We start from the raw sequence: 14,776 nt of genomic DNA, 5'->3' as shown, positions 1-14,776 counted from the left end.
TTCCCAACAATAAGATAAATTCTCATTAATAAGGAGATAATTTACAATCAAGTTAGTTATTATTGATATAATTCAAGCAATAAGAACAACCAAATCACCTCAAAGGAAACAACATAACACAAATGTTCGGCACTAGACCAACACAATTCCAGCCATGAGAAAAAAATCAATAGCAAGGTCAAAATAACCAGATAAAAGGAACAGACAAATACCAAAGGTGGGATAATGTTCAAAACTTGAATGATAACATAGAAACCTAAAAAATGGACTTTAGAAATGGAAAACAAGCTATAGAGGCAAAATGACCAAAACCAATAGAATCACATTAACAGAACCAACCAATACAATTCAAGACATCAACAACAGGATTTAAATGGCAAGATGACAACAACAAAATTTGGGTAATTCTTTAGGTATTCATATTTAAAGACTCAAATATTTTTTAATTTTAAAACTATTTATTTTCAAAATCCTCTAAAGTGAAGACTGCTTGATTTTGGGCACAAAATTAGGGTTTTTATTTTCTATAATCTCTTATCATATTGTTGTTATATATTTTTTCTTTTCAACAAAAAGATGTTGTTTTGATATACCGCAATTATGAAGCGATTGAGATCGAGCAACAATCTCGATTCCTATGAGGAAAATGCTAGCAAAGAATTGATTTAGAAGCAAAATAGAAATCAATCATCTTTTCACACTTACAATTTTTATAGTTTTCCTATTTTTCTCTTATTTTTGAAAAGAAACAAAACTATAGAATTCGAAAAAAGAAAATCATACAGAGATCCTACAGAACAAAGCCATATACAAGAAGCGAAATCCAGATCAAAAATAAAATAAAGCCAACAAATTTAGAATAAATACTTGTAATTTTTAGTAACAAAAAATTGAAGCCCGTAAGGGAATTTATAAAACAAAAAACTGATGAGATTGAAATAGAGTTGGAAGGATTAGGGATTTGGTCGTTGGGAAAGATTGAAGAAGTTAGTAAGGGACAATGATGTTTAGGGCTTTGGAAATGGAGAAGGGATTGAATGTGAAGACTATAGTTGAAAGTGTAAAAAGAACGATGATGAAAAAATGAGGACAAAAATGAAAAAGTTAAATCTTTCAGCATTCTTACTGTGCTCTGAATGGGTAATTCAAAAGGTAGGGCAAAAAATGGTATTCAGCCTCTATTTAGTGATTAGTGGGAATAGAGAGATAAACATCAACACCCATAATAAACAATTACACTATACCAAACATTTACTTTAATGTGGGCCTATTGAATTTGAGTTGAATGCATAATTCATTACATTGAACCAAACATGCTGTTAATTTCTTTTCCAACAGTTACATCACCGATATTAATCATATGAAATAAAAATAATATTAATAAATTAAAATATAATTACATAAAATTACTTAGTAATTTAAAACAAACCCTCGCTTTTAACAAATAATTTCTAAAATTAAAAGGTTAGATTAAAATGGTTTCACCCTTCCATTTTATATATATAAAAAAATTTTTTTTAGCTCCCTACTTAATTTTTCATCTTTTTAGCCTTTAAATTTATTTTTATTTGTCAAATCACCTAAAAATGAATAGAAAATTTAACTTTTTTTTAAACTTTTTTGACGTTGCATATGTGGATGACATGTCAATATTTACTTAATTTTTAAAAATTTAAAATTATAAAAATTATAAAAACTTTTTAAAAATTAAAAAAATTAAAATTATAAAAAACATATTTTAAAAAACTTAAAAAGTAAATTAAATTTTGACGTGTCATCTAGGTGGCAATCCATGTATATACCATGTCAGCAAAGGAAACAAACATTAACTTTTCCATCAATTTTGGAGTGATTTGACAAAAAATACAAACTCAAGGGTTAAAAGAGACAAAAATTTACATGGAGGGCTTAAATAACTTTTTTGTAAAGTTGTAGGGCTAAAAAACTCATTATGCCAATTAAAATTAAGGTAAACTACATCCAATGTCAGTAAACTATTAATAAGTTTATATTTTGGTCACTTAACTTCAGCAAGTTACAAAAAGATCATTGGATATTTAAAAGTTTTTATTTAAGTTACTGAATTATTCGAAAGTTTTTATTTAAATCTCTAGGTTGTTAATTTTTTTTATTTAAGTCACTAAACTATTAATAAGTTTGGCTAGTGAGCTCCAATTGACAATTCGATGATTGGTAGGGTGGATCAGTATTCACTGATAAGTAGAAAAACAAATTTTAAATTCAAGTTAATTTGATGGTCAATTTTAAAAATCAAAGAAGAAAACTTTATGAATCTTAGTTTGTAGAATTACGACATTGAATTGTTTCATAAAAGAATGAACTATAAAAAAAAAGAGAAATGAAAGTTTTTAATTAGCGTAAACCATTTGAATAGAAAAGACAGTACGATATCAATTTTAATAATATAATAATTTAAATAAAAACTATCAAATAATTCATTAATAATTTTATTAATTTTTGAAGTTGAATGATGACCACAACCTTAAAAAAATATTAACACCAGTTTACTTTTTACACATAAAATTCCTTCATCTACCTCAACCATGACAGTCAATTTAAAACTATAGTGGGTCCTATCCTATTAAAAAACCCACGTCCGGACGCTAGAAAGATCTCCGTGTTTTATTAAGGTTTTTACAGAATTATAAAGAAAAAAGAAAAAAGAAACCTATTCCTGAACAGTAAAAGAAATATATATATACATGTATAAATAAAAAAACTAATTTTTATATAGCGTGTAATTTTTTCTTTTTTAGATTTCATATGCACGTAAATAAGTTAACACTTATTTTTATTTTATCTTTACATATATTTTTAATTTTACAAGTAAAACTTAAAAAAATCAAATATATCTTAAATTATATATTTTTTGTTACTAAATAATAGTTTTCTTAGATATTTAAAAAATGATCTAAAAAAATGTGACAGTTAATTGAAAGATAATTTATCAAATAATAATTTTGCAATGTCAATGGGTTCTTTCTCTTTATCCACATTTGACTGGTTACCGAAAGCTGTCTCACACATCACTTCATCTCAAGACAACACAACCTCTTCCCAACAACAACAAACAACAAACAACATCTCTGGTTCAGACACCCCTTGTCCTATTTTAGGAACTCTTCCCCTTTATTACCATTAATTTATCCAATCAAATTAAACTAATTAATCCACACTTAGCTAATTAAATTCAAGTATTTATTAGTCTAACCATTGACTCAATTAAGCCATAATTAACCCTAACATTATTGTTACGAGAAAAAGGGCTTTTGTCTTCCCCATTAAAGATGGGACTAAACTTATATTCAAAAAAAAAAAAAAAGAAAAGAAAAAAAAGATGGGACTAAACTTGGGCTTTGGGGATTCCTGCCCAGGCACTCCCTTCCCTTTTCTCCTTAACACATAACAAAGCGAAGCAAATCAGATATATATGTTAGATAGAGACTTTGTGACATAGTAATAGAAGGAACAAGAAATATGTTGGAAGATAGAGGTTCTTTTTGATCTATGTCCCCAAGTTTTTCTTCTTATTAGTCCTAAAAACATGTTACAGTTTGTGGGTTTAAAAGGCTTTTGAAGTTACAAAAAGTAGGTTAACTTCTAGGAATAAAGAAGGAAAAAGTGAGCATAGCGAGTTCTTTTTTTCTCTTGCTATTGATATATTTATAAATACAAGTTTCTTGGGTAGCGTTGGAGATGAATAGTGGCGGTGGAGGTGGCGGTGGTGGCGTTGGGGGAGGAGGGGCTGGGAATGGTGGTGGGGGGATGATGGCAATAAGGTCATCACCATTTACAGTGTCACAATGGCAAGAACTGGAACATCAAGCTTTGATCTTTAAGTATATGATGGCAGGTTTGCCTGTGCCACCTGATCTTGTGCTCCCTATTCAGAAGAGCTTTGAGTCCATTTCTCATAGGTTCTTTCACCACCCCACCAGTAAGCCCAATATGATTTTCTTTCATCTTTTATTTTTATTTTTAATCTCCCCTTCTCTTTTATCTCCCCTTTTCTTTTATTATTCTTTTCTAAACCTTTGATGTTTTGAGTTTTTTTTTTGTCCTCTGGGTGTGTTTGTTTTGATTTGAGGAATCTTGTTCAGTATGCAGGTGTTTTCTTGTAAAAAAAAAAAAGAGATCTCTTTTTTCTATATTGATCTCTTTATTTTGAAAACCATAATCAATTTTTTTTTTTTGATTTGAACCATAACCAGATTTTAAATAAAATTGGGGTTGAAATTGCTTCATACTTTTTTTTATGACTAAAAAATAAATAAGTAAAAAGATTGCTCATTTGCAAGAGATGGTTTCCCCCTTTTTAATGGGTTTTAAGATAAAAGATTTTGATATGGTTGAGTGGATATTTGATTTTTCGATGATGCTTTTTACTTCCAGTGGGATAGGTTGGGAAACATTCCTTAAATTAATTGACTTTGAAGAGCTGTTGGGTTTTGGGGATAATCTCTTTACTTGCTTATTAAAATCACATTTCTAGGACCAAGATTAGTCGTTTTCGCTTTTTTCCTCAATTTTCTTACATACAAGTTTGAAAAGCAAAAAAAAAAAAAAAAGAAAAAAAAAGAAAAGAAAAACACTTGGTTCTATGTTTCAGTTGCTTTCCTTTCTTTGTTGTTTGTGTGTGTTAAGTTGGTTTCTTCTGGTGATATTACCTTTCGTCATGGATTGTCTTTAAATTTCTTTTACTTTTATAGTAGTTTATCTCAAAAGATTCTTCTAAGGTGATGCCAAATCCTTTTCTTCTGTATTTCTTTATTCATCCATGTGATATTGCTGATGTCTTAATCATCAATTATTATATCACTTTTTGACAATTCTTTATTCATATTTTGATGCTTGTAATTTTAGAGTTTTCTAACATCATTGTTATAATTTATTATGTTGTCATTGTTGCTGATGTTCCGTTTTCTTGTTTTACTTGTAACTTACTTTATTCTTGTTTTGTCAATCTTGTTCCTTTTTGTTGAAGAAAACCTAGCTAGTAATGAATCAGAGTTTTTGAGTGTAAATTTGCAGTGGGGTATTGTTCCTTCTATGGGAAGAAGGTGGATCCGGAGCCAGGAAGATGCCGGAGGACCGACGGCAAGAAATGGCGTTGCTCCAAAGATGCATACCCTGACTCCAAGTACTGTGAGCGGCATATGCATCGTGGCCGTAACCGTTCAAGAAAGCCTGTGGAATCGCAAACTATGGCACAGTCATCATCTACTGTGACATCATTGACTGTTTCTGGAAACAGTGGTGGGACTGGAAGCTTCCAGTGCCTTCCGTTACATGCCTTCAGTGGTACTCAACAAGTTACTGCTTCTGGACCTAATCAGTCCCATTATCATATTGAGTCAATCCCCTATGGAATCCCAAGCAAAGATCATAGGTAATCCTCATTTCATGCGTTTTAGTTTCGCATAATTTCATTCTTTGCATGTTATAGAAAAGAACTAAAACCAGAACTTGATTCCTTCATAATATTTCTTTTCCGTTTACGACATTAAATTTTGGTGTCTTTTGTTTAGGGTAATGCCTACACTGAGAAGGGTTGGCAATTTTGCACCAATAATTTTGTTTGGAGGATTAGATTGTTAACCCTTTTTCAGATTCGAATTCTGGAATTTCCAGCTGTGCGGAAGTGAAATACATCATTTGCTGGGCCCATATATTTTGATTGTGTGGTAGAAGTAAAATTGCAGATTCCTTCACATTTGTGTAAATGGAGATCTTGCTGAAGCTTTTAAAGTTTCTGTTGAGTTCAGGGTTCTGGGCCCTGCTGTCTTCTAAGATGGAAGTTAAAATCAGTAGTGTCATAGCAGAAACTTGTTCTTTGCTGACAGTGCCTTTTTGTTCTCTTTTTTCGTCCTCTTCTTGCTTTTGTTTTCTCCATGAAATTCGTTTTGCTCTCTGACGGCCATGAGAAATTGTCCGGAACATGTTACTGGGAGAGAACTTACCCACTCTTTCAGCTGCTGCTTAGTGGGATGGATACTTTTTTTTTTTTTTCAAAGAATTCGATTCTAAATAATAGTTTATATGTTCATTTACTCCCATGACATGGGGGTAACTGATAAGTTCCTTGAATTGCTTTTATTTTTCTAAAATGTACAGGGTTCTGGGCCCTTATGTCCATTAGGACATTGTAGGATTCCATTGTCATAGCATAGCAGAGTGTGTTTTTACGGTTATCTTTTGAGTTTGTTCCTTTGCTTTATGTATAAGTTCCTTAAACTATTAGCTTTGCAGCCACATAGCATCTGATAGATCATTTTTGCAATAAATGCAAAAGTGCTTGAGGAATAGAAAATTTTTTGTTGGTTGGTTGGTCACTGGTTCGTTTTTATCTGATGAAAGAGGTTTCAATGTTAGATATGTCCTTGTGATTTCCAGTTGAGACTCTGCAGATTGATTTATATGAATCATTTTCTCTGCATACATGTTTGACTTGGAGTCCATTACTTATGTTTCAATGCATTTGGACCGCGCAGGCTTTGAATTTTGTCTTTTGTACTGAGTTTGATGACATTTTGCTATTCATATATTGTTTCGATTCTGTCATTTGTTTTAACTGCTTCTCTGATGAATTTCTAACAAATGTAAGGCCGCCTCTGTGCTATATTCTCATATTTTACGCCCTGGAAATGATTCTGACAATTTTAATGGATTATATGACGGACGTATCATGGTTGCTGTGTGTCTGCGCATGCTTATATATCTGCATTGGCCATTGCTTGGTAACCATATTTTTCATGTGTTTTACTCGATTGATTCTAATGCATAGGTATCTTGAAGGAGTTAAGGCTGAGGTTTCAGAAGCTTCAGGGAGCAACCGGGGTTTCCAGATCGATACTCAACAGGAAAATGCATGGCCTGTTATGCAATCTAGACTCTCCTCGTTTCCTCAGTCAAAACCCAGTGGCAACCCCTCCATGTTGCAGAATGATTACCCCCAGCATTTGTTTTTGAGCGAATTCAACTCTGGGGAACCTGTGAAACACGAGGGTCAATCTCTTCGACCTTTCTTCGACGAGTGGCCTAAAACCAGAGACTCTTGGTCAGCTCTGGAAGACGAGAGATCTAACCAGACCCCTTTCTCTACTACCCAGCTATCGATATCCATTCCGATGGCTTCACCAGACTTCTCCACAACCAGTTCTCGTTCTCCCCACGGTGAGTTTCCCACTGAATAATTGTTCATCTGTATGTCCTTGTCTAAAATCTGTCTCGCAACTGTGCTGCAGCTAGTTGAGTGACAAAAAATGGGGAAACTCTGAAGATCAGAGGGCCGAGACAAGTTGTAGCTTGGTGCTTAAACATGTGCTGCTTGAAGATTCTTCTTTACCTGGACATTGTGTTATATAACTGTGGGTTTTCAGCGTCATTTGTTTGTACTAGAGTATTAGAACATTGCAAGGTTGAGGTTTTAGGTTATAAAATAAAACAAAATCCAAGCAGGTAAACTGAAAAATCCAGAATATTGCAGCCTTAATCCAATTGAAAGAGCAAGTTTTCTTTATGGGTTAATTTTACTATTATTTACATCTTAAGAAACTTTCAATAAATTTATGCATTTCTTTTGGACAACGGTATAAATCGAAAGCCTTTGCTTTTTCTTTTAAAAAAAATCAATTAATCTCTCTTTGAAAATGTGTTCAGTTTAGTCTTGAGATCTAAAATTTGCATCAACTGAAGTTACTGCGGTAAGGTTATGTTTATAGTAGCTAACGTGGTTGTTCATGTCATTATTTGAAAAAGTATATTTAAAAAAGTACTTTTTTACTAATTTGTAATAATACCATTTTATGTGACATGTATGTGATAAGGCTGCTTTAGAATTTATTGAATTACTATCCAAAATTTTATCACCCGCTAAATTGATTGTTTTTGGTTATTTACGGGTAAGTTAAAGTAGGCCTTGATCAAGTGGAAGATGATAGCTTCTTGGCTGACGTATTTTCAATGCAATGCGTCCTTGAAGTTGTTGAAATGACAATAAAGGTTAGGAAGCTTGCCTCTTAAGATGAGTTTGGATGGGCGGTGCGTTTATCTGCGGTTAGTGTAAAAACAGCGGTGGTGGTGAGATTAGATATTATAGCGATACTGTAACGTGAGACTAAAAGTAAGCTAAACGCACCGCACCGCACTCAATCGCCTATTCAAACTAAGCCTTAGTATATTAATCAACTACTTCCGATCACTAGAATTCTTATAAATTTTATAGAATATTTATATCTGATTTTTCATGTACTGATCTAAAAACTGGGATGTCATGTTTCATCAATATTATTTCTTAGAAAAATTAGAAAATTGCATAATAATGTTTTAATTAACTAATTAGATTAAACTAATTTTAATCCAAGTATAAATACAAAAATGAGTGGAAAATTATTATCATCTTCTTCATTTCATCCACTGTCCACAAAAAAAAAAGAACGAAAAAAAAGAAAACTTCATTCTTATTCAAGCTTACATTCGGCCATCAATTGAATAATGTCACCAAACCTTTTTCTTATAATTATTATAGATTCATGATGATGGGAATTTGATTTAGTTAACCCACATATTAATTTCTTCAATTGTTAAATTTTTAGTAAGTAGTCATTACAGAGAAATTGATGAATTAGACTTGAATTTGATAGATAATAAACTTAGATCATGATAAGGACTAAATTGAAAATCTAGTTAAGCTTGTTAAATAACTTTGTAACATTAGAGACTAAATTGAATAAACAGAAAACCTGTCAAGAGACTATGTTATGAATAGAAAGTATAGGGTCCCTAATGGAGGAGTATGAAATCAGATTCTGATTCGATCATCGATATCGAAAAATATGCATATCTCGAGTATAGGGACTAAATTGAATAAAATGTAAAATATGAGTACTATGTATTTGGATGTGAATTGGGTGTAAACTGATGATGTTTTTATTATTGAATTATTGAACGTAGCTAAAGACGAAATCAGGTCGTTGTGAGAGAAGGGAAAGTCGAGTTGCTGCTGAGTAGTGGACAATTTTGATTTGTACTTCTATGATTCGAGATCATTATATATACATATGCATGTTGATTGTATGATTAACTATCGAGGTAAGCTTATATTTTCATAGGAATTGATTCGTATTGAATGATATTGAATGTCGAGAATTGGACTGGATTGAACATAATAGAAATAAGCATGATATAAATTGATAATTGCTTTATAATATGAATTGATGATGGAAATGGTATGGAATTATGGTATTGAGCATGTGATGATATGTAATTGGATCATTGATACCTTATTAACTATTCGGGTAGAGTCAGATATAGTTGGCATGCTATAAGATTAGATTGTATACAGTTTATGCACTTCGTGTGGCAGTATGCACTATATGTGTGCTAGTATATTTGCTTCGATTTATCCGATGATGCATTGCAGTGCCAGATTGGTGCGTTGGTTGGTTGATCCTTGTATCCATCTTGAGTCCGAGTTCGGTTTATAAGGGTTATAAAGTATGAACTTGATAAATGATAGTGAATTGAAATAATATTATGAAATGGTATCTTATGTGAATATATATGAATATGATTAGAGGTTACATGTAAAAGACCATGTGAACCAGTTAATATGAGCCCTGAGGGTCGATATAGAAATGGAAAAAATTGATAGATTTGAGAAATGAAATAAATAAATGAGTAATTTGTATGTGACCCGCGTTGTACATGCGTCTAAAACAAACAGTTTTATAAAGTAATTTTAAAGGTGTGGTTTTGACTGCAAGCGGATAATGTCAGTTGTAATATTTATCGTGTCCAATAGAACACCAGAGTATTCCAAGGGGTTGAACCCAAAGGAGTCAGTGATTCAATGATATCTATTCAATAAAGATGTAAGAAAAGAGTCTAGCTAGCTACTCACTAATTTCTATATTACAACAATGCATAATTCGTGGTTAATTAAGCTAATTAATTATCTACAACTAAAAGGGACTAAATTGTAAAATAAGTAAACTTACAAAATTAACAAACTAATAACATACAACGATTGGTTGACTTCCATGTTAATTAAATTTTGAATTAGGGAAATAAACCACTTGGACTCCTAAATTGGTTCAATTTTACCACTCAGCCTCAATTTTACCAACTTAGACAAATTAGTCTGGTTTATCTCTTGACCTCACCAACTAATTCGAGACTATCGAATTGGTTCCTGATAAGATCTCCTCTCGGTCTCAATTACCTAAATTTTCTCTTAGGATCATCAATCCTAAGTTTTGAAGTATATTCAATTTAGTCTAGTTTTTATGATTTAGTCCCTATACCAAAGACTAACTAAACAACACTTCTATCATCCAAACAATAAATATTTATCTACCCTTAATCATATTTAAGCAAACAGAAACCCAATAAGCAAGAAAAATGAACATCAATGGCAAACACAATAAAAATGAGAAAAACTTAAGCTTTTCTTAGAAAAGCTCAGAGATAATGAAAATGGTAGTAAAGTGAATGAAAATGGTAGTAAAGTTAATGTAAAAGAACACTTAAAAGTTAGATTTTTAACAATTAAACTAAAATGAGACTGATTTATATTAAAACTAAGGAGTAAACTAAAATTACACAAAGATTTGAAGCACTAAATAAGTAATAAAACTAAGCTACGGTAACAACTAACTAATTAAGAACTAAAAAACTAAAAAAGTGATAAACTAAAGCCCTAAAAAGATGAAGAAAAAACTACTTTAACCTTAAGCTAAAAAGATGAAAGAAAACCTAAACTAAAAACTCTCTCTACACTTCTCTCTTGTTCTCAACCAAAAGTGTCTTTTTAATTCGATTACAATCCAAAACAATTGTGACCAAAATGCCTCTATGCATCTAAATTTGATTAGTGTTGAAGTTGGACAAGAACTACCTTTGTAGTCATTTTTTTCCTCTCATGATAGTGGTATCGCAACACCCATACAGTGGTATCATGATACCCATGACAATATTGAATTAGGGGGTCCTTGAGAGTTTAGGTATCACGATACCACTGTAGATAACCTCAATTCTTCTCGTTTCAACACTATCAGGGGTATCACGACTTACATGCTTCGATATCATGATGCCCCCCTTCTAGGTGATGTTTTCATTCACGTCTGGGCCACCATTGACTCCTTACGACACTCAATCAACCGTTAAGGTCCCTATGGCGCATTTGGAAAATTTGGGTCTCAAAAGTAGCATAAAATGCATTAATTCACTTATTAAAACAAAAGGCAAAAACTAACTAAAAACATGGTAAAAACATTCAAAGTGTTCAAGAATAAGCTCGTTAAGTGTAATGGAGAGCCTAATTTGACATATCAAATTACGACGGATCAATATGTTATGAAATGAAAGTATATGTACCTTATTGATAAATAGTATGGCATGATATGTTTAAATGCAAATGTCTAATGATTTGGTATATATAGTTGGTATATGCATAAGTTGAAGTATTTGGTATGAGTGGTATATGAATTAGTAGAATTTCAAGCTAGAATTAATTGTGTTCATAATACTGACTGCTAAATGAATAAATCTAACACGAAAAATATAAGAATTAAGAACAATGGTGTCTGCAAGTGCACAGGTCAAATTGTAATATAGTTGTACAACGAAATATCGTAAGTATTTCGAGTATCATACCCAAGGAAGGGTAGAACAAATAATGAAAATATTTTTTACAATACTAAGTTTAAGTAGTAATAGTCAATTCCTATATTATGATGGATCATACAGTAGATTGAAAAGAAATATGATACGTGATATTCGCGAAAGTTTTTAAAAATTTATAATTAATCGTTCTTGAAACTAACTATTATCACGATGAAGGCAAGTGTACCTATCGAACAGTAGTATAGCTTTAGCAAGACCGAATTGTCGAACCCAAAGGAACCAAGAGTACTAGAATTACTTTCTTTTTATTATCTAGCCTAAAAATTAAGGGATTTGTTTATCTAAACTAATTAACTAAACTAAGGGTGCACAGAGAGAAAATTGGGAAAAAGCTTTTGGGAAAACTCGATTGATTAAGACAATACCCAAGGAAAAATCCACCTAGACTTCACTTGTTATTTAACTCTGAATCAGACGATTTATTCATTTGACTTGATCCGTAGAAATCCCTAAGTTATATTATTATCTCTCTCGAGACTAATAACGTCTAACCCTAGGTTGATTAATTGAAATCTCTTTCTAATTAACACTCTAGTATTGTATTAACTCGATCTATGGACTATCTTATTAGGTTTCACCCTAATCTGACAAAATCTTGTCACCCTATCTCTAGGCGTGCAATCAACTCCGCTTAATTATGACAAATGTACTCTTAAACAGAGACTTTTACTCCTCTGAATAAGTGCATTAACTTGAATCAATATCCTGGAATATTAAAACAAGAATTAAGAACACATAATTAAGAACAAGTCAAATATTTATCATACAATTTAGGTAATAATAACAAGATCCATCTTAAGTTTCATTCCCCTTAGGTATTTAGGGGGTTTAGTTCATAATTATGAAAGAAAACATCTCAAAAGAATAAAGATAACAAAACATAAAGAAAACCCAAAAACTCCTAAACGAAATTGAAAGGAGATATTTAGTCTTGACGATGAATCCGACTTTTGAGATGGATTATTCGACTTTCCTTGAGTAATTCCTTGCCTCCTACTCCGTGTCCCCTTTTTAAGTGCCTCCTCAGGTGTTTAAATTGGCTTTAGAATGCCTAAAAGCCCTCAAAAGTGGCATTTTTCGAATAGGACTATACTTGGGCTCGATAGGGACACGCCCGTGTGTGATTGCTTCAGGTCTGGTCAAGGCTGTTAAATAGGCACGGTCGTGTGGCCTACCTGTGTGAGGAAGTCCAGGCCGTGTTGACTTCCCATGTTGGCCCGTTTTCTCCGTTTTTGGCCTGTTTCTCGCTCTTTTTACTCTCCTATGCTCACCTAAGTAGAAAACATGAAATTAAAGGATTAGGAGCATCGAATTCACCAAATCTAAGGAGAAATCATCCATAAATGTGCTAAGCATGGGATAAAAATATGTATAAATTATGATTTATCAAATACCCCCACACTTAAGCGTTTGCTTGTCCTCAAGCAAAATCTTCAACTCACAATCAAAATAAATTCTTCTCAACTTAAAATCCCTATCAATAATATCTCAAAATAAACCATAAGTAATCATAAATTGAGAATTCAACTAGAAGAACATCAAAGTTTCAATCATTCCAAGTTGAGAATTTTATCATGAAAACATAGGTGTCTCCCCTCATTTAAGTTATTACCTTTGATTCAAAATATCATAAATTTTAACATCCTCACTAAAGATTCACTCTAATCACTCGAGGTGTTTAAGGACAATAAATGAAGCACTCATTAGTCAATATGAAAAGTTATTTCCATAGGCTTGCATGAAAATCAAATCTCCACCACTATATATTGAGATGATACGTCAATCAAAAGGTCTTTAGAGGGTTGTAACGTGGCTTTGGTTAGGGTTGTGGTCACAAGTTGAAACAAAAGGTTAGAATCGAGATTGAATTAAAAAATTGCCTAACTAGAAAAATAACTAATCATTAATTGAATACAAGTGAGCTTCTTCTCAGAATATGGAATTAACACTTACGCTAAAAAAATGACGAATTACTACTAATATATATGTATTTTTTAAAGAACAAGTCAAATAACATAGGTTATCTATAAAAAATAAAACATAGCTAAGCAATTTATTCAAATCAAATCTCGACAAAAATAGGGATCAAATTAATTTAGAGGATTTCAACAATAATGGGTTAAGGGTTAATGTTGAAGGTAAATCAATGAAAGGGTTATTAGGCTCAAGGGGGTTCACTAAGGGTTAATTGTGAAGGTAGGTTTTTATGGAGTGAGTGGGTTAAATCTAAGTGTCTTTATCATCTCAACATATCAAGTCAAATGGTGTGGTCTTGACATGCATAATCAAGCAAGTTCTAGAATGACAATTCAATATTGACGCACTCAAAGTAACAATAAAAGTGAGAATGAAAGAAATAATAGATGCTCTAAAGGCTCAAGATCTCACAAGAATTATGGCTTTTTGATGTTTAAACCTGTGAATTTTAACTCAAGATAATACCTAAACTTGGGGAAACAACCTAAAAAAAATTAATTCTTAAAATCAACTTATCATGCTTGATTCTCTAATTCCTTAAAGTTTAAAAAATCAATGCATGAATGCCTATGTTTTAATTCAAGACATATAATAAAAATCATAAATTAATCAAAATTCATTTTAATAATATGATATGAGAAGATCACATGAACATAAGACAAAATTTAGGGATTTTTCTGATAATGAAATAAATAACCCCCCCACACTTAAGATGTACATTGTCTTCAATGTACAAAGATATATAATAGTGATATAAATATAATATCAGAAGAGAGAGGGAGAGAAGTGAAACTTCCTGAATATTGAATGGAATCCTTCAATTGGAGGTATGGAGAATAATCGGCCAAGGCAATGACAAGATTGGAAGAGGATACTCCGGTGGTGGTAGAGGTTGGGTTCCACAACCACAGTGTCCAGTGAAGAGGTTATCGTGGTGGTCGGGCTGGACATGGTAGTCGTGGGGAACATTTTCCAGTGGAGTTTCGAGTTCCTAGGTGATGATGAGCTTTGGACTCTTTATAACTGTGATAACATCAAGAACTCTTTAGGAAATATAAAGAAGCATAATTACTTGCAATGAAATAGCCGAAAC

General features: G+C 32.1%; 1 protein-coding gene across 1 annotated transcript; it reads left to right on the top strand.

Annotated features, from left to right (window-relative positions):
• Positions 1 to 3,314: 3,314 nt before the first annotated feature.
• LOC107951879 (growth-regulating factor 4) lies at positions 3,315 to 7,540 on the top strand. The gene is made up of 4 exons (XM_016887048.2): positions 3,315 to 3,958; positions 5,053 to 5,410; positions 6,806 to 7,194; positions 7,266 to 7,540. The coding sequence occupies exons 1-4, from the start codon at positions 3,718 to 3,720 to the stop codon at positions 7,271 to 7,273; spliced, it is 996 nt and encodes a 331-aa protein (XP_016742537.2). The 5' UTR covers positions 3,315 to 3,717; the 3' UTR covers positions 7,274 to 7,540.
• The last annotated feature ends 7,236 nt before the right edge of the window (positions 7,541 to 14,776 follow it).

The sequence above is a fragment of the Gossypium hirsutum genome, chromosome A02, assembly GCF_007990345.1.
Source record: "Gossypium hirsutum isolate 1008001.06 chromosome A02, Gossypium_hirsutum_v2.1, whole genome shotgun sequence".
Lineage (NCBI taxonomy): Eukaryota > Viridiplantae > Streptophyta > Magnoliopsida > Malvales > Malvaceae > Gossypium > Gossypium hirsutum.
This window is presented reverse-complemented; position numbering and strand designations above follow the sequence as displayed.